The following is a 27,616-nucleotide window of genomic DNA, read 5'->3' on the forward strand; positions in this document are numbered from 1 at the left end:
GAACTTTAACTCACCTAAAAAATAAACTTGAAGACGACAAAATACATCTTTGGTATCCGAGAAGAACTACTCGGAGTGGTAGCGAAGTGTAGCAACAAATCACAATGTTTTAGATACATCAAGAAGGTAAAAAAGCAATGAGTGATCAGAAATGGAAGCGTATTTTTACTTTCAAGTTGGTAAGTGGGTCCAGTTTATTAGCTTAAAGTAATTTATTGCTGGCTTGTGGAATTTAATAGATCTTGATCTTGGTTCTGGAAAGTTGAGGGATTAGAAGTGAGAGGAATGAGACTAGAGTTCAGAAGACGAGGGGTGCTAATGTTTGAGGCAAATTAGGTTTAGATAGAGGCTGGGCGGAGGACTAAGTTTGGAGTATATATTCCACTAGTGAGGCATTTGACTAAAACATTGTAAAAACCTAAATATAAAAATTCAAACAAAGCAATCATAATTTCTCCATCCACGATTAGTGCCCGTATAAAATGGTACTGCGTAAAATATCAGAATTATTTTCTAAATATACTAACACTTTAACCACACAGTGGTTTAATTATTGGACAACGTGGACCACTTTCCATGCCTTGGGAACATAGAAACATAGAAGATAGGAGCAGGAGTAGGCCATTCGGCCCTTTGAGCCTGCTCCGCCATTCAATGAGATCATGGCTGATCATCCAAATTCAGTACCCTATCCCTGCCTTCTCCCCATATCCCTTGATCCCTTCAGCCTTAAGAAATATATCCAACTCTTTTTTGAATATATTTAATGAACTGGCCTCCACCGCCCTCTGTGGCAGAGAATTCCACAGGTTCACCACTCTCTGGGTGAAGAAATTCCTCCTCATTTCAGTCCTAAATGGCTTACCCCTTATCCTTAGACTATGACCCCTGGTTCTGGACTCCCCGGCCATCATAAACATCCTTCCTGCATCTAGTCTGTCCAGGCCTGACAGAATTTTATAGGTTTCGATGAGATCCCCTCTCAATCTTCTAAACTCCAGTGAGTATAAGCCCAATCGACACAATCTCTCCTCATACGTCATTCCTGCCATCCCAGGTATCAGCCTGGTGAATCTTCGCTGCACTCCTTCCATGGCAAGAACGTCCTTCCTCAGGTAAGGAGACCAAAACTGCACACAATACTCAAGGTGCGGTCTCACCAAGGCCCTGTACAACTGTAGCAAGACATCCTTGTTCCTGTACTCGAACCCTCTTGCTACGAAGGCCAACATACCATTTGCCTTCTTAACCGCCTGCTGCACCTGCATGCTTACCTTCAGCGACTGGTGCACAAGAACACCCAGGTCTCTTTGCACTTCCCCTTCTCCCAATCTATTGCCATTCAAATAATAATGTGCCTTCCTGTTTTTGCCACCAAAGTGGATAACCTCATATTTATCCACATTATAGTGCATTTGCCATGTTTCTGCCCAATCACCCAATCTGTCCAAATCGTACTGGAGTTTCACGACATCCTCCTCACAGCTTACCCTCCCACCCAGCTTTGTGTCGTCTGCAAATTTGGAGATATTACATCCAATTCCCTCGTCCAGATCATTAATATATATTGTGAACAGCTGGGGTCCTAGGACCGATCCTTGCGGTACCCCACTAGTCACCGCCTGCCACTCGGAAAATGACCCGTTTATTCCAACTCTTTGCTTTCTGTCCGCCAACCAGTTCTCTATCCAAGTCAATACCTTGCCCCCAATCCCATGTGCCTTATTTTGCACGCTAATCTCTTATGTGGGACCTTATCGAAAGCCTTCTGAAAGTCCAAATACACCACATCCACTGGTTCTCCCTTATCTATTTTACCAGTTACATCCTCAAAAAATTCCAGTAGATTAGTCAAGCATGATTTACCTTTTGTAAATCCATGTTGACTTTGTCCGATCCTGTCACTGCTTACCAAGTGCTCTGCTATTACATCTTTTATAATAGATTCTAGCATTTTCCCCACTACCGATGTCAGGCTTACCGGTCTATAATTCCCCGCTTTTTCTCTACCACCTTTTTTTGAATAGTGGGGTAACATTAGCTACCCTCCAATCCATGGGTACTGTTCCAGAGTCTATCGAGTTCTGGAAGATGACCAGCAATGCATCTACTATTTCTAGGGCCACTTCCTTAAGTACCCTGGGATGTAGGTTATCAGGCCCTGGGGATTTATCGGCCTTCAGTCCCATCAATTTTCCTAACACCATTTTCCTACAAATACTGATTTCTTTCAGTTCCACCCTTTCATCAGGCCCTATGTTCCCCGGCATCTCTGGGAGGTTATTTGTGTCCTCCTTTGTGAAGACAGAACCAAAGTATGAATTTAGTTGGTCTGCCATTTCTTTGTTTCCCATTATAAATTCCCCCGATTCTGACTGCAAGGGACCTACGCTTGACTTCACCAATCTTTTTCTCTTCACATATCTATAAAAGCTTTTACAGTCAGTTTTTATGTTCCCTGCTTACTCTCATATTCTATTTTCCCTTTCTTAATTAATCCCTTTGTCCTCCTTTGTTGAATCCTAAACTGCTCCCAATCCTCAGGATTATTGCTTTTTCTGGCCAATTTATATGTCGTCTCCTTGGATCTTATGCTATCCCTAATTTCCCTTGTTAGCCACGGTTGAGTCACCTTTTTTGTTTTATTTTTATGCCAAACTGGGATGAACAAATTCTATAGCTCATCCATTCAGTCTTTGAATGTTTGCCATTGCCTATCCACCGTCAACCCTTTGAGTGCCATTCCCCAATCAATCCTACCCAACTCGCTCCTCAGACCATCGTAGTTTCCTTTATTTAAATTGAGGACCCTAGTCTCTGAGTCAACTACTTCATTCTCCATCTTAATGAAGAATTCGATCATATTATGATCGCTCAGACCCAAGGGGCCTCGTACAACAAGATTGCTAATTAATCCTTTCTCATTACATAATACCCAGTCTAAGATGGCCTGATCTCTGGTTGGTTCCTCGACATCTTGGTCCAGGAAACCATCCCGTAAACACTCCAGGAATTCCTCCTCCACAGTATTGTTACTAATTTGGTTGGCCCAATGTATATGTAGATTAAAGTCACCCATGATGACTGCTGTGCCCTTATTGCACGCTTCTTTAATTTCCCTTTTAATGCCATCCCCAACCTCCGCCTTACTGTTGGGAGGTCTATATACCACTCCCACTAATGTTTTTTTCCCCTTAGTATTTCTCAATTCTACCCATACAGATTGCACATCATCAGAGCTAATATCCTTCATTAGAATTGTATTAATCCCTTCTTTAACCAGTAATGCTACCCCACCTCCCTTTCCTTTTTGCCTATCTTTCCTGAATATCGAATACCCCTGGATGTTGAGTTCCCAGTCTTGGCCATCCTTGAGCCACGTTTCCGTAATCCCAACCAAATCATATTTGTTTACCTCTATTTGCGCAGCCAATTCGTCCACCTTATTACAAATGCTCCTTGCATTAAGACACAAAGCCTTCAGGCTTGTTTTTTTAACGCTCTTGGACCTATTAGAATTATTATTTACTGTGGCCACGTTTGATTTAAACCGTTGATTTCTCTGACTGCCACTTTTGTTTTTCTCCTTCCTATCTTTTGCTTTTATCCCTGTTTCCCTTTCCTCTGTCTCCCTGCTCAGGTTCCCAACCCCCTGCCATTTTAGTTTAAACCCCCCCGAACAGTGCTAGCAAACCTCCCCGCAAGGATATTTGTCCCGCTCTGGTTCAGGTGCAACCCGTCCGACTTGTACAAGTCCCACCTTCCCCAGAAGCAGGCCCAGTGATCCAGGAAACTAAAGCCCTCCCTCCTACACCAACTCTTTAGCCACACATTCATCTGCTCTATCTAGCCTATTGCTAACAAGGGCAGATGTCGATGACGAAGTCCAACACTGCCTTCAGTGTGCCAGTGCAGCCTTTGGTCGCCTGAGGAAGAGAGTGTTTGAAGACCAGGACCTCAAACCCAGCACGAAGCTCATGGTCTACAGAGCAGTAGTGATACCTGCCCTCCTGTATGCTTCAGAGACATGGACCATGTACAGCAGGCACCTCAAAGCACTGGAGAGGTACCACCAACGCTGCCTCCGCAAGATCCTGCAAATCCATTGGCAGGATAGGCGCACCAACATCAGTGTTCTCGCTCAGGCCAATGTCCCCAGCATCAAAGTTTTGACCACGCTCGATCAGCTCCGATGGACAGGTCACATCGTCCGCATGCCCGACACGAGACTCCCAAAACAAGCGCACTACTTGGAGTTCCGGCATGGCAAGAGAGCCCCAGGTGGGCAGAGGAAACGCTTCAAGGACACCCTCAAAGCCTCCTTGAAAATGTGCAACATCCCCACCGACACCTGGGAATCCCTGGCCCAAGACCGCACAAAGTGGAGGAGAAGCATCTGGGAAGGCGCCGAACACCTCGAGTCTCTTCACTGGGAGCAAGCGGAAGGCAAGCGCAAGCAGCGCACGTCAACCCAAGCACCCCACCCACCCGCCCCTTCAACCAAAGTCTGCCCCACCTGTGACAGAGACTGTAGGTCCCGCATTGGACTCATTAGTCACCTGAGAACTCATTTTTAATGTGGAAGCAAGTCATCCTCGGTTCCGAGGGACTGCCTAAGAAGAAGGCGACAAATGTTTAAATAAGCCATATCTAAATTATTTCTAGCATCTACGAAAACAGTTTAAGCAATTAAGGAGCTATTACTGATGTAGCTTTTTGGTTACAAAATAAATGGAAAATACTTTGAATGGTATTAATGTGTTAAGATACATTATTTAAATTGAGTATTTTATTTTGAAGTTTAGTTATTTTTATGATCAATCTTTCCTTGATTTCATATACTGCCATAGCTAACACCTGCTACAAGAAAACAGAAGTACTGTATCCTGTTTTGTTGACCATTTTCAAATCTGAACTGACATGTTAAATGGTTGATGTTTAGTAGAAATAGATGTCACAACAGAATACATAAAGGTTGGTAAATGCTCAGCAAAGCAATGCAGCAGGCAAGAACAATGAAGATAATATAAAACCAAAAACAAAATGGAGCAGCAGAAATGTTCATGAAAATATTTTCATTATGTTCATGTCAAATGCAAAACAAGCATAACACTTTAAAGGCAAACATATCACAATGCAGTTAATATTTGAACATCGTGTTTACCTCGACTTCTGGATCCAGTGCTGGAATTGTCAAGGTTAGGTCCATGGGATAGCAAATCTTCATTCGAAGCAACACCTGGGAATTACGTTTTTAGTGAGACCAATGAAAATGTAATTGTTTATTATTAAAATAAGTAATATTGAAATGGTTTGCTGACATCTTTTATCAAAAACAGTTTTCATGCCCACCTCGTTATTTATTATAAAAAATACATTTAATAATATTAAAGAGGGGGGTGCAGACATGCCATTGCGACGTTTGCCAATCATAACCTAACATAAGAACGTAAGAGATAGGAGCAGGAGTAGGCCATTTGGGCCTTTGAGCCTGCTCCGCCATTCAATAAGATTATGGTTGATCTTCTACCTCATCTCCACTTTCCTGAAAAAAAAGAGGGGTTTTGATTAAGGAAAATATTACCGTGCTAGAAAGAGAGAATGTCCTTGAGGGACCAAAGACAGAATCTATTTGGTTGGAGTTGAGAAACAATAAAGGAGCTACCACACTACTTGGTGTATTTTATAGGCCAACAAATAGTGGGAAGGAGACAGAAGAGCAGATTTGCAAAGGAATTACTGAGAGGTGCAAAAACTATACAGTAATGATAATGGGAGACTTTAATGATCCCACTATTGAATGAGGCAGTGATTGTGTTAAGGGCAGAGAAGGGGAGGAAGTTCTGAAGTGTGTTCAGGAGAATTTTCTTGATCAGTATGTTTCCTGCCCAATGAGGAAGGAGGCATTGCTGGACCTAGTCCTGGGGAATGAAGTGGGTCAAGTGGAGAACATCATGGTTGGAGAGCATCTTAGGAATAGTGATCATGGTATTGTAAGGTTTAGATTAGTTATGGAGAAGGACTAGGAGCTATCTACAATAAAAATACTTAACTGGAGGAGGGCTAATTCCAGCAAATTGAAGAGGGATCTGGCCCGAGTAAATTAGAATCAAAGATTGGCAGGCAAAACTGTAATCGAACAATGGGCTGCCTTCAAAGAGGAAATAGCTTGGGTACAGTAGAGGTACATTCCCACTAGGGAGAAAGGTAGGACAACTAGAGTCAGAGCTCCCTGGATGACGAAAGAGATAGAGAGTAAGATGAAGCAGATGTGCCGGCTCTCTGCAAGAGCACCTCAGCTAGTCCCACTCCGCCGCCCTTTCCCCATAGCCCTGCAAACGTTTTTCCTTCAGGTACTTAATCAATTCCCTTTTGAAAGCCATGATTAAATCTGCCTCACCACCCTTTCAGACAGTGCATTCCAGATCCTAACCACTCGCTGCGTAAAAAAGTTTTTCCTCATGTCGCCTTTGGTTCTTCTGCCAATCACCTTATATCTATGTCCTCTGGTTCTCGACCCTTCCGCCAATGGAAACAGTTTCTTGCTATCTACTCTGTCTAGACCCTCATGATTTTGAAAAGTTCTATCAAATCTCCTCTCAAGCTTCTCTGCTCTAAGGAGAACGCCGTCAGCTTCTCCAGTCTATCCACGTAACTGAAGTCCCTCATCCCTAGAACCATTCTTGCAAATCTTTTCTGCACCCTCTCTAAGGTCTTCAGATCCTTCCTAAAGTGCGGTGCTCAGAATTGAACACAATACTCCAGTTGAGGCCAAACCAGTGTTTTATAAAGGTTCATCATAACTTCATTGCATTTGTACTCTATGCTTCTGTTTATAAAACCCAGGATCCCATATGCTTTTTTAACTGCTTTCTCAACCTGCTCTGCCACCTTCAATGATTTATGCACATATACCTCCAGGTCTCTCTGTTCCTGCACCCCCTTTAGTTTATATTGTATACCTCATTATTCCTACCAAAATACATCACTTCGCACTTTTCTGTGTTAAATTTCATCTGCCACGTACGTGTTCGCCCATTCCACCAGCCTGTCTATGTCCTCTTGAAGTCTATCATTATTCTCCTAACTGTTCACTGTACTTCCAAGTTTTGTGTCATCCGCAAATTTAGAAATTATGCCCTGTACACCCAAGTCCAAGTCATTAATATACATCAAGAAAAGCAGTGGTTCTAGTACTGACCCCTGGGGAACACCACTGTATACCTTCCTCCAGTCCAAAAAACAACAGTTCACCACTACTCTGTTTCCTGTCACTTAGCCAATTTCGTATCCATGCTGCCACTGTCCCTTTTATTACATGGGCTTCAACTTTGCTGGCAAGCCTATTATGTGGCACTTTATCAAACGCTTTTTGGAAGTCTATGCCGCATTGCCCTCATCAACCCTCTGTTATCTCATCAAAAAACTCAATCAAGTCAGTTAAACACGATTTGCCTTTAACAAATCCGTGCTGGCTTTTCTTAATTAATCCACACTTGTCCAAGTGACTGTTAATTTTGTTCCGGATTATCGTTTCTAAAAGTTTCCTCACTACCGAGGTTAAGCTGACTGCCCTGTAGTCGCTGGGTTTATCCTTATGCCCTTTTTGAACAAGCGTGTAACATTTGCTATTCTCCAGTCCTCTGGCACCACCCCCGTATCTAAGGAGGATTGGAAAATTATGGCCAGTACCGCCACAATTTCCACCCTTACTTCCCTCAGCATCCTGGGATGCATCCCATTCGGTCCTAGTGACTTTTCTACTTTAAGTACAGCCAGCCTTTCTAGTAACTCCTCTATCAATTTTTATCCCATCCAGTATCTCAACGACCTCCTCTTTCATTATGACTTTGGCAGCATCTTCTTCCTTGGTAAAGACAGATGCAAAGTACTCATTTAGCACCTCAGCCATGCCCTCTGTCTCCATGCGTAGTTCTCCATTGTGGTCCCTAATCGGCCCCACTTCTCTTACTACCTGTTTGCTATTTATATGCCTATAGAAGACTTTTGGGTTCCTTTTTATGTTAGCTGACATTCTATTCTCGTACTCTCTCTTTGCCCCATTTATTTCCTTTTTCACTTCCCCTCTGAACTTTCTATATTCAGCCCGGTTCTCACTTGTATTCTTAGCCTGACATCTGTCATACGCCCCCTTTTCTGCTGTTTTTTGTGCAGTTCTTTCATCACTTTCACAATAAAATGCAGCACAGAAAACCAGAAGAGTGCAACAAGACCTAACTTATCAGGTAACAGAGGAGGGATGGTGTGAGGTCTGGAGACAGTGGGCTGGATTTTCATTAAGGAGGCGGGACTACAACTTTCGGGGTTGTAGTCCCGCCTCCATCGAGCTGTAGTCAACCACGCGATTTTGACTTGATTGACCTTGTTGAGCCCGCCCAGTGGGCTCAGTAGGCCAATTAAGGGCCACCCGGCAACAGGTGACGTCACAGATTGATATTTCATCTGTCAAGACCTTTTGACAGATGAAATATCAGCGTTTCACAGCTGTTTGAAGCTGTCAAACACTGACAATCTGTACTCCAAGTTAATTCCTTCCTCTCAGGCTGATTTAGAGATCTCTCCGGAACAGAAAGCTGAATGCTGCAATTTTTGACAGATTGCGGCCATTCTGCTTTCTGTGCCGGTGAGATGAGGGACTCCCGAGACCTGAAGGAAGGAAGGCTGTAAAGGTAAGTAAAACCTCTTTAAACACTTTATACACACCAAACACACTTACCTCTGCACTCATCACTCACCTGAACACCGGACATCTCGACCCCTCCAAGCCCTTCAGACCGACGGCCCGCCTTGTTAATTGGCGTGGTTTGGAGCAGTCGGGAATCCCACACTTCAAGAATGAAAATAGGGATTAGGCTAAAAACTGCCTGTTAACTACCTGTTAACAGGCAGTTAATTGGCACTAATCCCCTTCCCGCCTCGGGGAGGCAGGTCCCAGTGCGGGTCGGGTACCCGCCTCCTTTGAAACTGGCATGGAAGTGGGTTCGGGGCGGGATGGGTTCGTGCCCCCCCGATTTCAAGATTTTAACCCCCACACGCCTCCAATCCCACCTCCACGGCTCAATGAAAATCCTGCCCAGTCTCTCAATGGCACACACAAGCTCCACAAATTTCATTTCTCCATACCAGATGAAGGACACCTTCCGACATATATTCAGCCATTCTGGATGGCAGTGTGGGAAACCAGAAGGATGGGTCTTCCAATCCCAGAGCACCAGCTAAATGCCTGCTGAGCTTACCAATTGGAAAGGGAGCGCTGCTCAAAACAAGCAGTAACTCAGCTCTTGTTACTAGTTGCAAGAAGGTTCATTTACCCACTACGCCATAGATTTCCCTTCTCCACAACAACCATGTGGCTGAAGCATCTTGGGGCATTGTCATGAATGGTGGTGGACCGTTAAACAACTAACGGGAGGAGGAGGGTCCATGAATATCCCCATCCTCTGATGGCAGAGCCCAGCACATGAGTGCAAAAGACAAAGCTGAAGTGTTTGCAACCATCTTCAGTCAGAAGTGCTGAGTGGATGATCCATCTCGGCCTCCTCCTGAGGTCCCCACCCTCACAGAAGCCAGCCTTCAGCCAATTCAGTTCGATTCACTCCCCAATATCAAGAAACGGCTGAGCGCACTGGATACAGCAAAGGCTATGGGTTCCGACAACATCCCGGCTGTGGTGCTGAAGACTTGTGCTCCAGAACTAGCCGTGCCTCCAGCCAAGCTGTTCCAGTACAGCTACAACACTGGCATCTACTCGACAAAGTGAAAAATTGCCCAGGTATGTCTTGTCCACAAAAAGCAGGGCAAATTCAATCTGGCCAATTACTGCCCCATCAGTCTACTGTCAATCATCAGCAAAGTGATGGAAGGGGTCGTCGACAGTGCTATCAAGCAGCACTTACTCGCCAATAACCTGCTCATCAATGCTCAATTTGGGTTCCGCCAGGACCACTCGGCTCCAGACCGCATTACAGCCTTGGTCACAACATGGATAAAAGAGATGAATACTAGAGGTGAGGTGGGAGTGACTGCCCTTGACATCAAGGCACCATTTGACTGAGTGTGACATCAAGGAGCCCTAGTAAAATTGAAGTCAATGGGAATCAGGGGGAAAACTCTCCACTAGCTGGATTCATACCTAGCACAAAGGAAGATGGTTGTGGTTGTTGGAGGCCAATCATCTCAGCCCTAGGTCATCACTGCAGGAGTTCCTCAGAGCAGTGTCCTAGGCCCAACCATCTTCAGCTGCTTCATCAATTACCTTCCCTCCATCATAAGGTCAGAAGTGGGGATGTTCGTTGATGATTGCAGAGTGTTCAGTTCCATTTACAACGCCTCAGATAATGAAGCAGTCCGTGACGGCATGCTGCAAGATCTGGACAACATTCAGGCTTGAGCAAGTAACATTTACGCCACACAAGTGCCAGGCAATGACCATCTCCAACAAGAGAGTCTAACCACCTCCCCATGACATTCAACAGGATACCATCACCAAATTCCCCACCATCAACATCCTGGGGGCTCACCATTGACAAGAAACTTAACTGGACCAGACACACAAATACTGTGGCTACAAGAACTGGTCAGAGGTTGGGTATCCAACGGTGAGTGTCTCACCTCCCGACTCCCCAAAGCCTTTTCACCATTGACAAGGCACAAGTCAGGAGTGTGATGGAATACTCTCCACCTGCCTGGATGAGTGCAACTCCAACAACACTCAAAAAGCTCGATAGCGTCTAAGACAAAGCAGCCCGCTTGATTGGCACCCCATCCACCAGCTTAAACATTCACTCCCTCCACCATCTCTGCATCGTGTCTGCAGTGTGTACCATCTATAAGATGCACTGCAGCAACTCGCCAAGGCTTCTACAACAGCACCTCCCAAACCTGCGACATGGGATCATTGGATGTGGGCGTCGCTGGCAAGGCCAGCATTTATTGCCCACCCCTAATTGCCTTTGAGAAGGTGGTGGTGAGCTGCCTTCTTGAACTACTGTAGTCTGTGAGGTGAAGGTACTCCCACAGTGCTGTTAGGGAGGGAGTCAAAAAATCTTAATAGAGCAATGTACTCTTCTCAGAAGCACCATGCAGTCAAAATGTACAATAGATTTATATGCATGTGATGTGAATATAAATCCAATAAAAATTGTGTAGGGGAAAAATGTAACATCAATGTTTTATAGAGCAAAAAAATTACTAATCAAATTTTCTGTGAAACAGTAATTGATTGTATTGACATTTCAGGGACAGAACAAGCTTACAAGTGTCTGAAAGTACGAACAGACAGTTCTAATAGTTTAGAATATCACAGCTGACACAAAATAAGCAGATAAGAGTAAACTGGAGAGAGTAAGCAGACAGTATATTGAATTAAGTGACGGCAGGTAGGAAAAAACTTAGGTTTTTTCCTGGCACAGTCGATTTATATTCTCTGGTTTGTTTCAGATCTAAAATATATCAATTGTATTTTTATACAAGTGGATGCTGTAAATGCAAAAATGTAAACATAACTTATTAAAAAAAAGTTTATACAAACTTTAAAGTAAAGAAATAGAAAAAATAGGCACCTACATAAATTCTCTTGATGAATAATAAACTTCAAATTTTATTTAGACTTTTTATTTATTGCTGTGTTCGAACTTCAGAACTATAATGTGTTTGAGCAATTCTGTGCACTACCTTATTATTAAAATAACTATTTTGTGGCAATAAAATTTGACAACTACTTTGGTGATGGGTCAATACTCAACTCTAATATTTATACATTATTGTAGTCTTAACTGCATGAGAGAATTACAGGTCTAAAGCCCAAAAAATCATATTTATAAAATAGTCAGTCTTTAATGTGATGGAATAAAATTAATAATTTCGTACTGTTACTACAGTAGTGTAGCAAAAGTATTTGTAGTCCAAAGGTCTCAGTGAAGGGCCTTTTCAAAGCTAACTTTTCAAATGAATGGGTGGATTTGGTAAAGCAGCTGTACAGCAAAATCTTTCCCAGTGTACATCTACCCATATTATTAGTTCTTACTTATAGGAGACAAACAATGTCTAATAATTCACTTCAAGTGCAGTCAAGCAATACCTTTAGGCTTAAGTCTCTGTTTGGATCTGAAGCCTGAAGAGTTCATAGTGGCTAGATTGATAGCTGTTGTGGAAAATGCCATGGACCCCAATTCTGTCCTTCTCTGCCCAGCAGTCACCTCATTAGGTTCCTCCAAATTTTCAGAACTGCCTGACCATTGCACTCCTGCTAAGATCATAGACTGGAGCAGATCATTCATGGCTGGGATGGAAGCAAAAGAAAATAAATTAGCATGTTCAATGTACTATAGTCTTCCTTGAATACAAACATAATTTTACATTTGTTTTATAGCATTCAGGTCAATTCAAGGCTGCACCTATTAGATCATTCATGTACGCATAAAAAACTGAGCTGAAAGGCAGTTTTATCAAAAAATCCTTTTCAAAACTACTTCCTAAAAAGCTCATATATAATTTATTTTAATACTGCATCAGGAAGGAATGCCATGCTTCTGTTGCTATGAAACGCACATTGAGTTAAAGCCAAGGGCAATTAGGAAAGCTGTTCAAGCTAAATGGAAGGGAGTACTAGGAATGCACTGAGACAGTAACAGAAAACAACTAAGTGAATATTTTTGTTTGGCAGAAATGTATAATATGCATTCGTTTAACTATGAATTTACTGCACAGATAAAAATATGAAACAATCAAAAACAGAAAAGCATGCATAGCACTTAAAGAAAAATAATTAACTTGACTAATAACTTACCAAGTAAAATCCTTCCTATCCTATGTTAGCTAATCCTATTTCTATAACAGTATATTTTTGCTGGACTCTGTTGAACACCGTTTTAAATGTTTCCCAATGCTGTTCTACATCATTGTTTGCCAATATTATTGTCCAGTTTATTTTCGCAAGCTCTATTCTCAGCCCCTCAAAATCGGCTTTTCTCCAATCTATTACCCTGGTCTTTGTCATGCTTATGTCCTTCTAAATTATCATAAAGCGTATTATATTATGGTTAGTATTGCCTAGATGTTCCCTTACGTTTGCTTCTCTTATCTGCTCTGGTTCATTCCCCATTACTAGATCCAGTAGCAAATCCTCCCTTGTTGGGCTTCTTACATACTGGGTTAGAAAGGAGTCCTGTAGATATTGTAGGAACTCCATTCCCTTATCCCCTTTACCAACCTCTTCTGGCCAATTAATTTCAGGGTAGGTGAAATCCCCCATGATTATTATTCTATGTTTTTTTACTAATTTCCCTAATTTGTCTGCATATTTCTTCCTCCATCTCCCTTCCACTATTAGGTGATCTGTAGACTACGCCTATTAGTGTGATTGATCCTTTATTATCTTTTATTATCTCTATCCATATGGATTCTATTTGTCTTACTGATAGCTACGTCACCTTTTTCTACTGCCATTATGTTATCTCTAATAAGAACAGCTACTTCACCTTCCCTTTTTCCCTCTATCTTTTCTAAATATGTTATGCCCTGCAATGTTTACCCTGCAAATTACAACAGTTTCTCAACTTCTTTGAGAAACTGACAACTACACCTCAAAAGTACTTCATTGGCTGTAAAGCCCTTTGGACGTCCTGAGGTTGTGAAAGGCACTATATGCAAGTCATTTTTCTTTTCTTTTCTTTTAAACAAGATAGAAGTCCTACACAAGCTAAATGGGTTCTAAACAAATAAATCCTCAAGGGTATATGGTACAGGAAACTTTGTTACATCCGGCACCGACGAGACTGAGCTGTCTTAATCTAAATGTACACTCTCGGGAGCCGCAAGCCTACATTTCGTTGTACTGCACTTGTGCACTAACAATGACAATAAAGTTGATTATGATTATGATTATGATCTATCAAAACTGCCGGACATACAAAATTAATGGTGAAGCATACGGAGGTTTTCATCTCCGTATCTGACAACAAACACTGTTGCTTAGCAACAGCTTGTAAACAGTCGGCCCGTACCTTGGAAGCGTCTCTGTAGCTTAGCAACAGCTTCAGAGAGACTTTCCAGAGCCCGACTGTTGAAAACAAAGTTACGAGAAGAAAAAAAACCTAACAAAACGGCTCCTGATTTCTGCCGGTAGATCGAGGTTTCCGGACATACAACCTCCGGATAAACCAAAGTTTCCTGTATTTATCCTAGAGTGCTGAGAGAGACTAGAAAGAAGATCCATGAGGCACTGGCAATCCATTATGAAGGAGTCAACAGACAATAGAGAGGTACGAATGAAAATAGAATAATGCGGTGGCCGTATTCAAAACTGTGAGAAAACAGACAAAGGTAACTACAGACCAATGTTCCCTGTAATTTTGTTTTGGGTGCATGGTCCATTCAAACTTCCGTGCATGTGTGGTTTGCCTACGCGGGAGCTTCAGACAGCTGCATGGCCGTCAGCTAAACAGGAATATTGATACAGACCCATTAGTCTTACTTCCATTCCAGGTACAGTAAAATAATGGAATTGTTTATCTGGAATAACGTTGGGGATCATCTGTGCAACAATAACCTAGTTAACAGTCGTCAGTATCAATTCAGGAGAAGGGATTGCCTCACCAACCTCAACTTCTTTAAGAAACTGTCTTAAGCAGACTCAAGCCCTATGACGTGGTGTACCTTGACTTCCAAAACCTGAAAGTTTCACACAAAAAGCTAGAAGTTAAACTTGAAGCTGTGGGGCTTCAGGATAAGCCCTGAGAATGGATAAGAAACTGAGTGAAGGATAGGAAACAAAACTCCTTACAGGAAGTATGTTGGTGGTTGGTGGGGGGGGCGGGTGGTAAGAGGAGTAGGGAAATAGTACTGAGTGGGATGCCTCAGGACTGGGTCCTGTGACCACTATAGTTTCTAATTTACAGATGATCTGGATTCAGAAATTCAATGCAAAGTGATCAAATTACAGATGATACCAAACTAGGAGGGGCAATGGAATCAGAAGAGGCAGCTCATTATCTCATTATTACAGAGTAAGTTAGACAGAATAGGCAAGTGGGGAGAACAATATCTGATGAAATTTAATCCAAACAAGTGTAAAGTGTTATTTCTTTTGAAGGAAAAATAGATGATACATGTACTCCATGAATGGTGTTGAAATAACTAAGGATGAAGCTGAAGGTATTGGTGGACATGTCCAACTAATGCAGAGTTGCAATCAACAAAGTCAACAGGATATTGAACTACAGGAAACTTTCGATTAACCGGCCCCAAAATAACCGGAACGCTCTATCCACCGGCAAAATTCAGGAGTCGGTTCAGGTAACTTTTTTTACTCCATTTGTTGCTGTGCAAGGGTGTAGCTGAAGCTGTTGCTAAGCTACAGAGACGCTTGCAACTTGTGCCGATTGTTTTGAAGCTGTTAGGGTTTGTTGCTTTATACGGAGCACTGAGCTCCATATCTTTTACTATAGCGTTCGGTTATCCGGAATTGTTGATGAACCGGCACCACGTCGGTCCCGTCCGTGCCAGATACCAGAAAGTTTCCTGTAGATAGCTAAAACAGTAGGTCAGAGAAGGTAACGATCAAACTTTACAGTGCTCTGGTCAGACCACGTCTTGAATATTGCATGCATTTCGGTTCATCAAGAAAAAAAAGAGACATTGACGTGCTGGAGGCAGTGAAAGAACAGCCATGAGACTGATCCTGTGACAGGAGTCTGACTTAAGAGGAAAGATTGGTAAAAACCTTGGGCTTTTCAACCTAGACAAGAGGCACCCGAGAGCTGATCTTATAGAGATATATAGGCCTAGAAATTCAGTATAGCCACGTTTGGGGCGCGACAGCCGGGCGTTTGCTAAATTTTGCGCCCGGCGCAACTTAGCGCCACCTTCACCGATATTCAGTTGCATCGCCCCAAGAGGTTGCTGCAGCGCTAAAGCAGGCGATGCACGACTATCATAAGGTGCTAAGCCGGCGAGCCGGGACGCTACCACCGAGGGCGGGCGCAGCGCAGGTGCGGCGAGTTGCTGACTGAAAGCAGACACTCTGGCGCCGGTCAGCTCTTAAAGGGGGAGGGTGGAATTGTTTGGCTGCCACGCCCTGCACACTGCAGCCCTGAAGCAAGGCCTGACCACTGCTTGAACTGTTCAACGCCCAGGACAATGGAGAAGGCCAGGGAGAGAGCGCAGCGCTTCAGCGAGGGTGACCTGAGGGTACTGGTTGGCACAGTGGAGCACAGGCGCCTTGTCCTCTTCCCTGAAGGTGGCAGGAGGCCGCTGCCCAATGAGTATCGGAAAGCCTGGAGGGAGGTGGCAAACAGGGTGACCGCCAACAGCGTGGTTGGCAGGACTCCACTTCAATGTAGAAAAAAGTTCAACGACCTCACTCGGGTTGTCAGGGTGAGTACCCTTTCCAGTATCCTCCTCATCCCTGCATGTGCACCTCACTTTATGGCCAAAGGGACCTGAAAGCCCTAATGCCCAGCCTTCATCCAGCAGCTATGGGACTGTCATGAAAATCACTTGCACATTCAGGACTTTACACACTGTCAGGGCTATTCCACCATGGGAGGCAGTGCAGGCAAGATGAGGGCTTCACACGGTCAGGGCTATTCCACCATGGGAGGCAGTGCAGACAAGATCAGGGCTTCACACTGTCAGGGCTATTCCACCATGGGAGGCAGTGCAGGCAAGATGAGGGCTTCACACTGTCAGGGCTATTCCACCATGGGAGGCAGTGCAGGCAAGATCAGGGCTTCACACTGTCAGGGCTATTCCACCATGGGAGGCAGTGCAGGCAAGATGAGGGCTTCACACTGTCAGGGCTATTCCACCATGGGAGGCAGTGCAGGCAAGATCAGGGCTTCACACTGTCAGGGCTATTCCACCATGGGAGGCAGTGCAGGCAAGATCAGGGCTTCACACTGTACTTAGAGGCCGTCCTTTCTCTTGCAGGGCAAGCTGGCGCACAACCGAAGGCAGCAGCGACAGACCGGGGGAGGCCATCCTGACCTCAAACAGCTCAGCGACCTGGAGCAGCGTGTGGAGCGCATTATGTCAGGCCGGCTGATTGGCCCCGTCGCCAGTGGAGATGCCGACCCTGTTCTGGGCCCCAATGGTAAGGGCATCACCTTTTTGACCTCTCTCTTTCCACTTGCGCCTCACACCAGCATCCTTTGCCACTATCGAACCAATGCAGTGCATAGCAGCACTCATGCCTCCCTCGCTGCCGCCCTGTCCTCACTCTAAAGCAACTCTTGTGCCTCCCTGCTTTCAGATGGTGAATTGCCAGGTGAGGAGGCGGGCCCTCAAGCTGGCACTGTGTCTGAATCAGAAATCGAGGAGGAGGAAGAGGAAGCCGGCCCATCAGTGACACCCTCAGCCGTGGCAGCCCATGGCCATGATGGGGACACGTCTTCCCTGGAGGGGAGCAGGGGGGAAGGGTCTGAGGAGAGTGAAGCTCCGGGGCCCAGCGGGCTGCAGCAACGCGGGAGGGGTGGGGAAGCTCGGCGGCCTTCTCCCCGGAGGGTGAGTGCGGCCTCCAGTCCTGCTACGGTGAGCGCAGAGGAGGTACGGCTCCTTGCGGAAATGGGCACCCAGGCTGAGCGCAGGCACACTGAGCTCATGGCTGCAGTGGCAAGGATGCCTGACTCCATAGAGTCACTGGCAAGGAGTGTACAGGAATTCAGTGCAGCACAGGCCAGGAGTCTGCAGGACTTCGCGGCAGCACAGGCTAGGAGTCTGGAGGACTTCGCTGCATCACAGGCGGCTTCCAGCCAAGTGCTCAGTCGTGCCGTGCATTCACTGGCTGGTGTCATGCAGACACAGACCAGGGCCACACGGGCACTAACTGCTGCCACCCTCGCTGGATCGACCAGGCATCGCCGGGGCACTCGCCACACCGCAGCAGCCCAGCAGTCTGTGCTTCAGCAGATTGCTGCGCATGCTGCAGTGCTGGCCCGTGCGAGTGCCAGTGTATCAGCTGACCAGGGAGTGCCTGTGCTCTGTCAGGTTGGCAGCATTCCTGCAGCCAACACTGTCACTCCTCCACTGCAGCTGCCACCACCCGTAGGACAGACTGCTGCCGCCCAAGCAGAGTTGGAGCAGTCAGCAGCCGGCTCCTCCAGGCCCAGAGCTGGTCCAGGCCGACCCCCAAGGGCATCTGCCGTCTCACCATCTGACCCTCAGCAGCCTTCCCCCAGCGTTGCTGCAGCCACTGGGGTCCCATTGAGGAGGAGCTGCAGGGCGGGAAGGGGCCACTCGTGGAAGCGAGATGGATCACCCTCGCAGGGAAAAAAGTAGAAGGTGTGGCCAAATGATTTTTTGATATATGAGGCCGAGTGTGTTCTTTTATATATGAAGGCCGAGACTGTTGTGTTTATTTATATATGAAGGCCGAGACTGTTGTGCTCTTTTATATATGAAGGCCGAGACTGTTGTGTTCTTTTATATATGAAGGCCGAGACTGTTGTGTTTGTTTTTTATAAAGGCCGAGGATCATGGTCATTTTTGTTTAACTGCTTTTTGCATTTTCTGAAGGTTGTGAGAGCCAGTTATGTCTCTGACTGTTTTTTGGGGGGGTTTCTTGGAATTAGTTTGTCATGCGGGAAGGGCACAGAGTTTGCACAGTAAAATTTTTTCTTTAATCGCACCGTCCATGTTTGCTTTTGGAAGTTTTTGTTGCCTTGACCGGCTGAGGGCTTGCGGAGCGGCTACATTCATGTTCTTTCATTGGCACAAGCCATTCCCTGAGAGGGGGCCTAGAACCGAGTTGCAATAAGCCGCCGACGGACGGCCCTTGTACTTTGTGCCTCCCTCCCGTCTTGGTGCTCCTCCTCCTCCTCCTCTGGTGGTCTTCCAATGCCTGCTGGCAGTGGCTGAGTCCTGCGGATAGCCAGGTTGTGCAGCATGCAGCACACTACAACGAAATGGGAGACTCGCTCAGGCGAGTACTGTAGGGCTCCCCCGGAACGATCCAGACAGCAGAACCGCTGCTTGAGCACGCCGATTGTGTGCTCAATGATGTTCCTGGTTGCTTGATGGCTGTCATTGTATCGCTCTTCAGCAGAGGTGCTGGGCGCACGGAGCGGGGTCATCAGCCAGGTGCACAAAGGATAGCCTTTGTCCCCGAGAAGCCATCCTCGTGGGTGAGGCTGGGCTTCGAAAATGTCTGCCACAGAAGTTGGGCGCAGGATGAAGGCATCGTGGCTGCTGCCTGGAAAGTGGGCATTGACAGCTAGTATGAGCTGCCTGTGGTCACACACCAACTGCACGTTGAGCGAATGGTAGCCCTTCCGGTTGCAGTAATCCTCAGCATTCTGTAGAGGTGCCCGCAAAGCCACATGCCTGCAGTCAATGGCGCCCTGCACCATGGGGAAGCCCGCTAATGCTGCAAATCCCATTGCACGCTCTTGCCGCTTGTCCAGGGTCATGGGGAAGGAGATGAACTGACGTCTCTTTCTGAAAAGGGCATTGGTCACCTGTCGGATGCAGCAATGTACCGCGAACTGGGAGATGTTGGCAATGTCCCCAGCAGCGGATTGGAAGGAGCCGGTGGCATAGAAGTTGAGAGCCACCGTCACCTTCGCTGCCACCGACAGAGACGTCCTGTTCCTCAGCTGTGGCTGCAGATCTCTGCGAAGCAGGTGGCAGATCTCAGTGACCACCTCCCTTCTGAATCGCAGCCTCCGAACACACTACTCCTCAGACATGTTCAGATATGAGAACTGCTGGCAGTATACCTTGGGTGGGTAAGGCCTCCTGTGCCGACGCCTGTTGACCCTTCTCCGTCTGGCCATGACTGGCACTCTCTCACGGCGTCTCTGAGCCCTTTGAATGCAATGCAGTAAGCCAACGTTTCCACCCATTGCAGCCCCCATTATATGTTTCGATTTAAGGCTATGGCATTGAAAGTTAAATCCAAGTGCAAAGCTCTGGCCTGAGGCCACAAGTTCCTGTGCGAGCGTTGAGTGAAACCAGAAAGCTCTCTCCCTTTGTCTCTCTCCAAATATCCGTCTCTCACAAAGAAGGAGTGGAACAAAATGGCTGCCACTTATACTGCAGGAGGTGTCCCCTTTAATTAGCCCCCCCCCGCGCCCCGCAACGACTGGGAACCGTTCCCCTCTACCAGTCGTTGGGGGCGCCAGGCGCACATAAGGGCGGCGCCACTGAAGTTCCGGTTCGGGGCGCACCAAGGGCGTTGCACCATGAAATGAAGTCAGGATCTGCGCGCGCAGCTGAGCGGGCGCTACGGTTTTGCGCCGCCGCTAAATCTTAAGTGAAGTTCGCGAGAGGCGCAGATCGCGCCGCGCCCGGGCGCTAGCTGCTTAGCGCCCCACTTCTCCTCCTCCTAAGGCGCTAGCGGCTGGCGCTAACAACTGAATTTCTAGGCCATAAGATTTTTAAGGGTATAGAAAAATTTTACCTGGAATATTACAGGAAACTTTGTGCTATCTGGCACCGACGGGACCAAGCTGCTGCCGTTGCCTCAAAACTGCCAGACACTCCAGAGTTAATGTTGAAAGATACGGAGATTTTTACCTCCGTATCTGACAACAAACACTGTTGCTTAGCAACAGCTTCTAAACACTTGGGTGTGGCTGCAAGCGTCTGTAGCTGAAGCTGTTGCTATAGCTACAGACCTTGCAGTGCTTGACTGTTCAAAAAAAGCAAAGAAAAGAAACAAAAAGAATAAAAAACGGCTCCTGATTTTTACCGGTGGCTCCAGCTTGCCGGATGGTTCGCCTCCGGATAACTCAAAGTTTCCTGTACTTTAAATTCAATTGCAGGAGAACTACGGGATATGAGTTTAAACTAGTAATAAGTAATTTTAGAGTGATATCAGGAAATACTTCTTCATACAAAGAATGATCAATGTATGAAATAAACTTCCAAATAGAGCAATAACATGATCACCAGAGCATCACTTCCCAACCTCTCCCCCGGTATTTTCACATTCAGCAATGCTTCCCCTTTTTTTAATGCTCCTACACCCTAGCAGGTTACGCCATTCGACCGCCCAAAAATGAAAATTAGCCCCAGTTTCCTTGCAAATATGCACATAATCATAGAATTCTAACCTAAAAACAGCATTAATACTCCTACAATACTCTGCAATTAAACATATCAATCTGTGGTCCTGATAATATAATGGCCCGGTTTTTGTGGTAGAAATAACAGTGAAGCTATCAGCGCTCACCATTAATAAGGAGTAAATCAGATAGCAACTTCTGGCGTCCCATCATGCGCAATTAAATGTGGAAATCAGGAAGTTGCTATCAGAGTTGCCCTGCTCCGCCAGAGACTTTGCCATAACAGTGACTCGGCATTGAAACACATGGAAGGCCGTGAATTTGCGATACTTACGTGATAGATACCAACTAAGCATGCCAGAAAAAGTTGGGGCTTGTCCATTCAAGTGTAGGTGAATTTTTAATGGCGTGGTAAGTCTTAATTACTGCCAAACAACCTGTCTGGCACTGAAAATTTATTTTTTAAAGTGTGGAGTCTCATTCCTTCAGATTTTAATTATTGTTGAGATTTTAAAAACTTTTTCTTTCTGTCTTTTTTATCTTTCTCTCTTAATCTCATCTTTCTTCCCAGTCTTTATTTCACTTTCTGTACATAATTTGCCATTGAATTGACTATTCTAATTTACACTTTCTGGTTTAGACTCTGCATGTCTCAGTAAGGATTCTTCAATCTGATTGGTTAAGGAGACACACTGTTGTTTTTCCTGCTCACACAGGTCCCAAATCCCCTGTAGAGGCCGCTGCAGTGTTTTGGATTTCTGATTACCGCAAGTTGCAGTGCAAAAGCCCATAGAAAGTCTGTGGGCAAGTGTAAGTGTAATGAATGGCTAGTGCTGTCCGTTCGCCGCTGACCGCAAAATCAGGGCCAATATATTTATATATAACAGAAAACAGTGTATATCTGCTATCTCAGTGAGAGCAATGTCACAGGCGATCTGCTAGTATCCCAACCAAAATTTAGAAGTTGTTTTTGAGCTGGTACTATTATACAAGTTTTACAGAATCTGTCAGGGATAATCTTGGGATAAAACTGCTACTAGTTCATTGTAAGAATTCGCAATAATTTACAGTTCTGAAGATTAATTTTTTTGATTAAAGAATCCCTGGGCGTTGTGCTTTTAAATTTCCAGGGATAAAAATGGCTGTCACCACATGGCCGAAGACAAAAGACAATGCTTTGTTTACAAAGCAATTGAATGCTATTAGCATTTGTTTGTATATCGAGTGGATACATCTAAACTGCAGAAAAGACTTTTGGATCTTGAATGGGAACCGTTTAAGAACTAAATGGGCTTAAATCACCTAGCATTCTGGACAATAGAGCAGTTGTAGTTCCCTTTTGTTTCAGCTCAGGGAGCTCCGGAAGACACATTAACCCAGTCCAACCACTCTGAGTTAGCCAATCACAGCTTTCTCTTGTGTATTGGACCCTTTGGGCGGGAATTTTGCACACAGCCCTTGCAGGGCAGAACGGCAGGACCTCACCAGGTATATAAGATAGCTGCTGAGAAGCTATCTCTCTCTCTTACTTCGCTGGACCGCAGGTGAGCAGGGTGTTCTGACTCCTCAACAAGGCAACCTAGCAGGAGTTTGGGGTGGTGATTTAAGGGAATTGCTAAGATTGTTTAACTAACATTGTAGTCATTGTATCCCTCGTTTTCGCCGTCTGCAACCCCCTGTTATATAGTTTTACTGTAATTACTGTGTTCGTGTGGTATAGTTTATTCTTTTGATTGTAGTTTATTTAGGTAATAAAACTTGATTTTTCTCTCATCCAAACCACTTGTCCATTTTAATATCATTAATTATAAGTTCCTCCACTCAGAACTGAAGGAGGGGTAGCGATTCGAAACCGCTGTTTGTAAATTGGTTTAGAGTGCAGCAGCAAAAGGCTGCTGACCAGGTGAATTACCGTAAATCAGGTAAAAGGTTGGAATTGGTCAGAGCTCAGAGGCAAAGGCTGCTGGCCAGGTAAATTACCATAAACCAGTTAAAAGATGCCCCCCTTACATCATTCCTTAGACTACTTTATTTACAACTGATTTAAAATAAGTCTTAAGCAGGTTCAGATAAACAAATAATATTGCTTAACCACAATCATTTTGTATGTATGAAAATTACAGCAATTTTTATAGTGCAGAACATCCCAAATTCTGCTTAATGTCCCTAACTTTATAATTTTGGAATGAAAAATTACCTTCCCTGAAGCTTGAGATCCAACAATATTGGATTATCGATTCTTTTGAATTGGATACATCTATCAGTTTTCTTTTATCCACTGATGGAAAAGATCCTCTTCTGTTTTCATATACTCCTTATATGTATAGTCTCATAATGATGCTCCAATAAGGATTTATTTATAAATATAAGGAATATGTATACATATCCTATGTATGAATGCATGCATATTTTTATGACAATGACATACAAGATGGAGCCTGGTTTATATATGGTGTTAGAATGAAAGTATAAACAAATGGACATACAAAGGGAAGTGTAGGGAATAGTTAGTAAAGGTTAAGTGATGAAAGCTAGCAGCCACTTGAGAAGCTGAAGTTTCAGAGTCTTACACATGGAGCGACGGTAGAGGGCCTTCATTTTGTCTTTATCCTTCGGTCTGTTCCTCATAAAGGGCAGCCTTTTCAGTGCAGCCACTTTTATTTCAGAGCACATGATATAAAGAAAATTGGGAAATGAAAACAAAGAGGGAGGGAAAACAGATGGAAGTTAACAAATGCTGAAACTGGAGACAGAAACAAACATGCTTCCTAAGTTTCAGCTGATTATTCTATGCTTATGACTTCTACACAAATGTTACAATGAATAGTGAATATTCTATTGAATGGAACTGCTTCTATAATGTATGAAGTACAGTGCTAAAAAAGTCCTTACAGATTAATTCTAAATATCTACAAAATTAAATGGCCAAGATCGAAACACAATTTTTAAGTAAAAGTTTAACTTTGAGAATCTATTAAACCTACTGAAAACGCAAGTATTTCATTGCAGGCCTTTAAAGAGCAATGAATATATAATCAGTTTACAATCTAATTTCTAACTGTAATGCTCCTGTAATTTTAGTTTTTAAATGTCAACACTAAATAAGATACAATACAATTTTGATTCAATATTCTTTTTACAACCCAGATACCAATTTTTGTTTTTCATCAAGGTATATTTGTAATAGATGTTCCTTCAAGGCAAAAAATAGATTTAGTGGTACTCACTGCTGCTCTTCTTGGCTGTCTGACCATCATCAAGAGAATTAGAACCCACAGAAGAGCTATCTTGACTATCTTGTTGAGGCAGCTGAAGGAATCCATCACTTGATTCTGACCTGGTTGGGGTACTAGTGAGAGATTTAATGCGTTCTCGGTTGCCTTCCTTTTTGTGTTTTATTAACTTTTTCATCTTTACGGCAATCCAGTTGCCCCTTCTGGAATAAAGGAACAAATTTCTGCATCAACAGTTGCCATAAACAGATGTGCAAGAAGACAAATAATAAACTAAATTATTCACAGAACTGCCTCTCCACATCGTAACTTGTGTGTCGAAGCACAGGTGGTGTGTTTTGGTTGCATTTTTCATTAAATTATATGTCTAATTGGAAGAGTAATGATCAAAATATTATCACAGGTACAACATGCAATTTAGTAATTTTTATATGCATGGTTAAAACTTGCATTAATAAAGTAAGAATCAATTGCAACGACACATTCCTATTATTGAATATTTCACTTACTATAAATAAATTTTGTTCATACCTTCGGGGGGGTGAAGGTTCGTAAAATTTATACTGATCCATAATCTTCTCTTCAAGTTTCTCCTTCTGTCGTCGAAGTTCATTCAGTTTATCACTTTAGTTTAAGAGAGCAAGATAAAATGATCATTCATGATTTGCAGTTTTAATTGCACACAAAGGGTTCAAGGCAAGCTCTTTCTTTATATGTACTCAAAAGACTTCACTGCACTTATATGATATAATATACTTTGTTTTTAACATGAAACTTAAATAATTGTCAAAGTCTGATATTAGAAGTAGGAGCTCTCTCAAGCCCCATAATCCCTGGGAAGAAAGGTTGAAGTGCTAGAAAACCAGTTGTGCACATAGAAAAGTCAACCAATAAACCTATTTTATCGTTTTCCTGTTAAATTCTGTTACTAAGATAAATTCCAGTTCAGACTCAAAAAAGTAATTTGGAATTATAACATTGTACAAAGTTGTGTATGGGTGTATGGTAAATGATATAGAAGCATGCCAAGAACCTGCATGGAACACTCTTATGCTATACATTTCACGACATGCTATTCCTTCTTATCCTCCATGAAGAGAATGTACAAGTGCATAAGCTATACGTACATAAAAGAAATGTAGAACCTAAAGCATTTGATATTAAGGGTGTGAAGTTGCTATTTCATCATAATTTGGGGTTGGGACGCAAAGTAGTAAGGTGTATTATTTATAGTGGTTGTGCCAGCTCTGCTAAAACAATCGAAAATTAATCCCACTGCCCCGCTCTCTCCCCACTGTCCAGTAGCTTCCTCTGGTTCAAATATTCATCCTATTTTCCCCTAAAAGATGCAATGATCTCTACCTCAACCACTTCCTGTGACTAATCTTTCCATGCTCCAACAACTTGTGTAAATAAATTTTGTCTAACTGCTCTCTGTGAGGATTTTAAAACTATGACACCCCCTGCCTTGTCACTGATTCTATTAACCAGTGATCATATTAAGCAACTTTTGCTCTATTTATAAAGATCTGGAGACTCATAGGCCTAGAAATTGGGTATAGCCCCGCTTGAGGCGTTAGAACTGGCGCTGCGCAAAGTTTATAGCCAGACGCAACTTATCGCCGCCTGGCGCGATATTGGGTTGCATCGCCCCCAAAGGTGATTGAGGCGCGAATTCAGACGTTGCACGGGACTCCTAAGGCGCTAAACTTCCGGCGCAACCCAATATCGGCGTGGACGGGCGCAGCGCAGGTGCTCTCAATTACCGATAACCACGAGACTTCCAGGCGCCGGCCGGCTCTTAAAGGGGTGGGTCAGTCAGCCTCAGCTTCCACACTCAGCGCCTTGTAGGCCTCAGAATCGGCGCAGGCCCTTCTCTGGCGCAAAAAACTTGGACCAGATGGAGAAGGTGAGGCAGAGAGCAGAGCGCTTCAGCAATGAGGCTCTGGAGCAATTGGTGGCCGCAGTGGAGCGCCGTCGAGATGTTCTGTACCCAGACAATGGCAGGAGGCCGACTCTTAAGGACTACCAACGAGCTTGGAGGGATGTATGCCAGAGGGTCAACTCTAGCAACATGGTGACCAGGAGCCCTGTCCAATGCAGAAAGAAATTCAACGACCTCACTCGGGTCGTCAGGGTGAGTGTTGTTTCTGCATACTTCTGCATCCCTTCATTAGCACCTGTCTTTATGGCTACAGGGTGGCCTGTACCCCATTGGTCATCTGCCAGCAAGCACCGATGGCCCTTTCTGGGCACACACATCCATATTTGACTCAGGGCATCATGTAAGGGCTCTTGCAACATGGGGGGCATGAGATGATCACTCAGGGCATCATGTAACATAACTTCCCCTCCTTTCCCCTGCAGTCCAAGCTGGCGAAGATTTGCAAAGACCAGCTTCGAACCGGTGGAGGACCTCCACAAGTGGTCACTCTCACGGATCTCGAGGAGAGAGTGCACCAGATTCTTGGAGGACGTCTGAGTGGTCCTGTTACCACTGCAGCTGCCGACCCCATTGTCGACAGCGATGGTAAGGTTCTCACCTTTTACAACTGTCTCCTTCCACTTGGTCCCGCCGCCAGCATGCTTTCTCACTGTGGAGCCATGTCATAGCCTTGCCGCAATCTGGCATCCCTTGCTGCCAACCTGTCCTTTTGCTAAAGCCACTCTTCCACCTCCCTGCTTTCAGATGCTGCATCACCAGCTCGGGATCCGGGCCCTGAAGCTGCCAGTGCCAGTGCCTCCGGAGGCGAGGAGCAGGAGGAAGCCGGACCATCCGTTCCAGCCTCAGGGGAGCCTACACATCTGCAGACTGGGGATAGTAGTTCCCTGGAGGGGAGGGGGGGGGGCTCTGATGAGGAGCCAGTTGCCGGAACAAGCGGCCTGCAGCAACGCGAGGGGGGTAGGCAAGTTCGGGCACCGGCTCCCCGGAGGGCAAGGCAGGGAACGATGACTGCTGCACAGAGTGCAGAGGAGGTGCGTAGCCTGGCTGAAATGAGCACCCAGGCCCGGCTCAGGCACACTGAGCTTATGGCTGCAGTGGGGAGGATGCCTCAGTCGATCGACACACTGGCAAAGAGTGTGCTGGACTTTGGGGCAGCAATGGAGAGGACTGTCCAGGGCTTCGGGGCAGCAATGGAGAGGACTGTCCAGGGCTTCGAGGCCGCTATGGAAAGGACTGTTCAGAGCTTCGGACAATCCCTGGAAAGGTCTGTCCAGGGCTTGTCCGAGGCAGTGGAACGGACTGCTCCGGCCTTGTCCGAAGCAATGGAAAGAACTGTCCAGGGCTTCTCCGAAGCACTGGCACCTGCCACACAGGTCCTCACTGCTGCCATGCAGTCACTTGCTGGCCTCGTC

General features: G+C 45.0%; 1 protein-coding gene across 21 annotated transcripts in view; it reads right to left on the reverse strand.

Annotated features, from left to right (window-relative positions):
- Positions 1 to 27,616, reverse strand: part of LOC147121217 (girdin-like) — a 456,789-nt gene that overhangs the window by 17,558 nt on the left and 411,615 nt on the right. For all 21 annotated transcript variants that reach the window (XR_015077512.1, XR_015077511.1, XR_015077513.1 and 18 more), the window contains 5 exons: positions 24,791 to 24,883; positions 24,254 to 24,462; positions 23,597 to 23,680; positions 12,101 to 12,301; positions 5,165 to 5,239 (listed from right to left, as the gene is read on the reverse strand). Coding sequence is in view for 18 of the 21 variants with exons in the window: in XM_085981375.1 (XP_085837501.1) it covers positions 5,165 to 5,239; positions 12,101 to 12,301; positions 23,597 to 23,680; positions 24,254 to 24,462; positions 24,791 to 24,883 (662 nt within the window). In the remaining 3 variants the exon portion in view is untranslated. The remainder of the gene's footprint in view (positions 1 to 5,164; positions 5,240 to 12,100; positions 12,302 to 23,596; positions 23,681 to 24,253; positions 24,463 to 24,790; positions 24,884 to 27,616) is intronic.

Source organism: Somniosus microcephalus, chromosome 3, assembly GCF_052327205.1.
Source record: "Somniosus microcephalus isolate GS21.2 chromosome 3, FLI_Smic_1.0, whole genome shotgun sequence".
Lineage (NCBI taxonomy): Eukaryota > Metazoa > Chordata > Chondrichthyes > Squaliformes > Somniosidae > Somniosus > Somniosus microcephalus.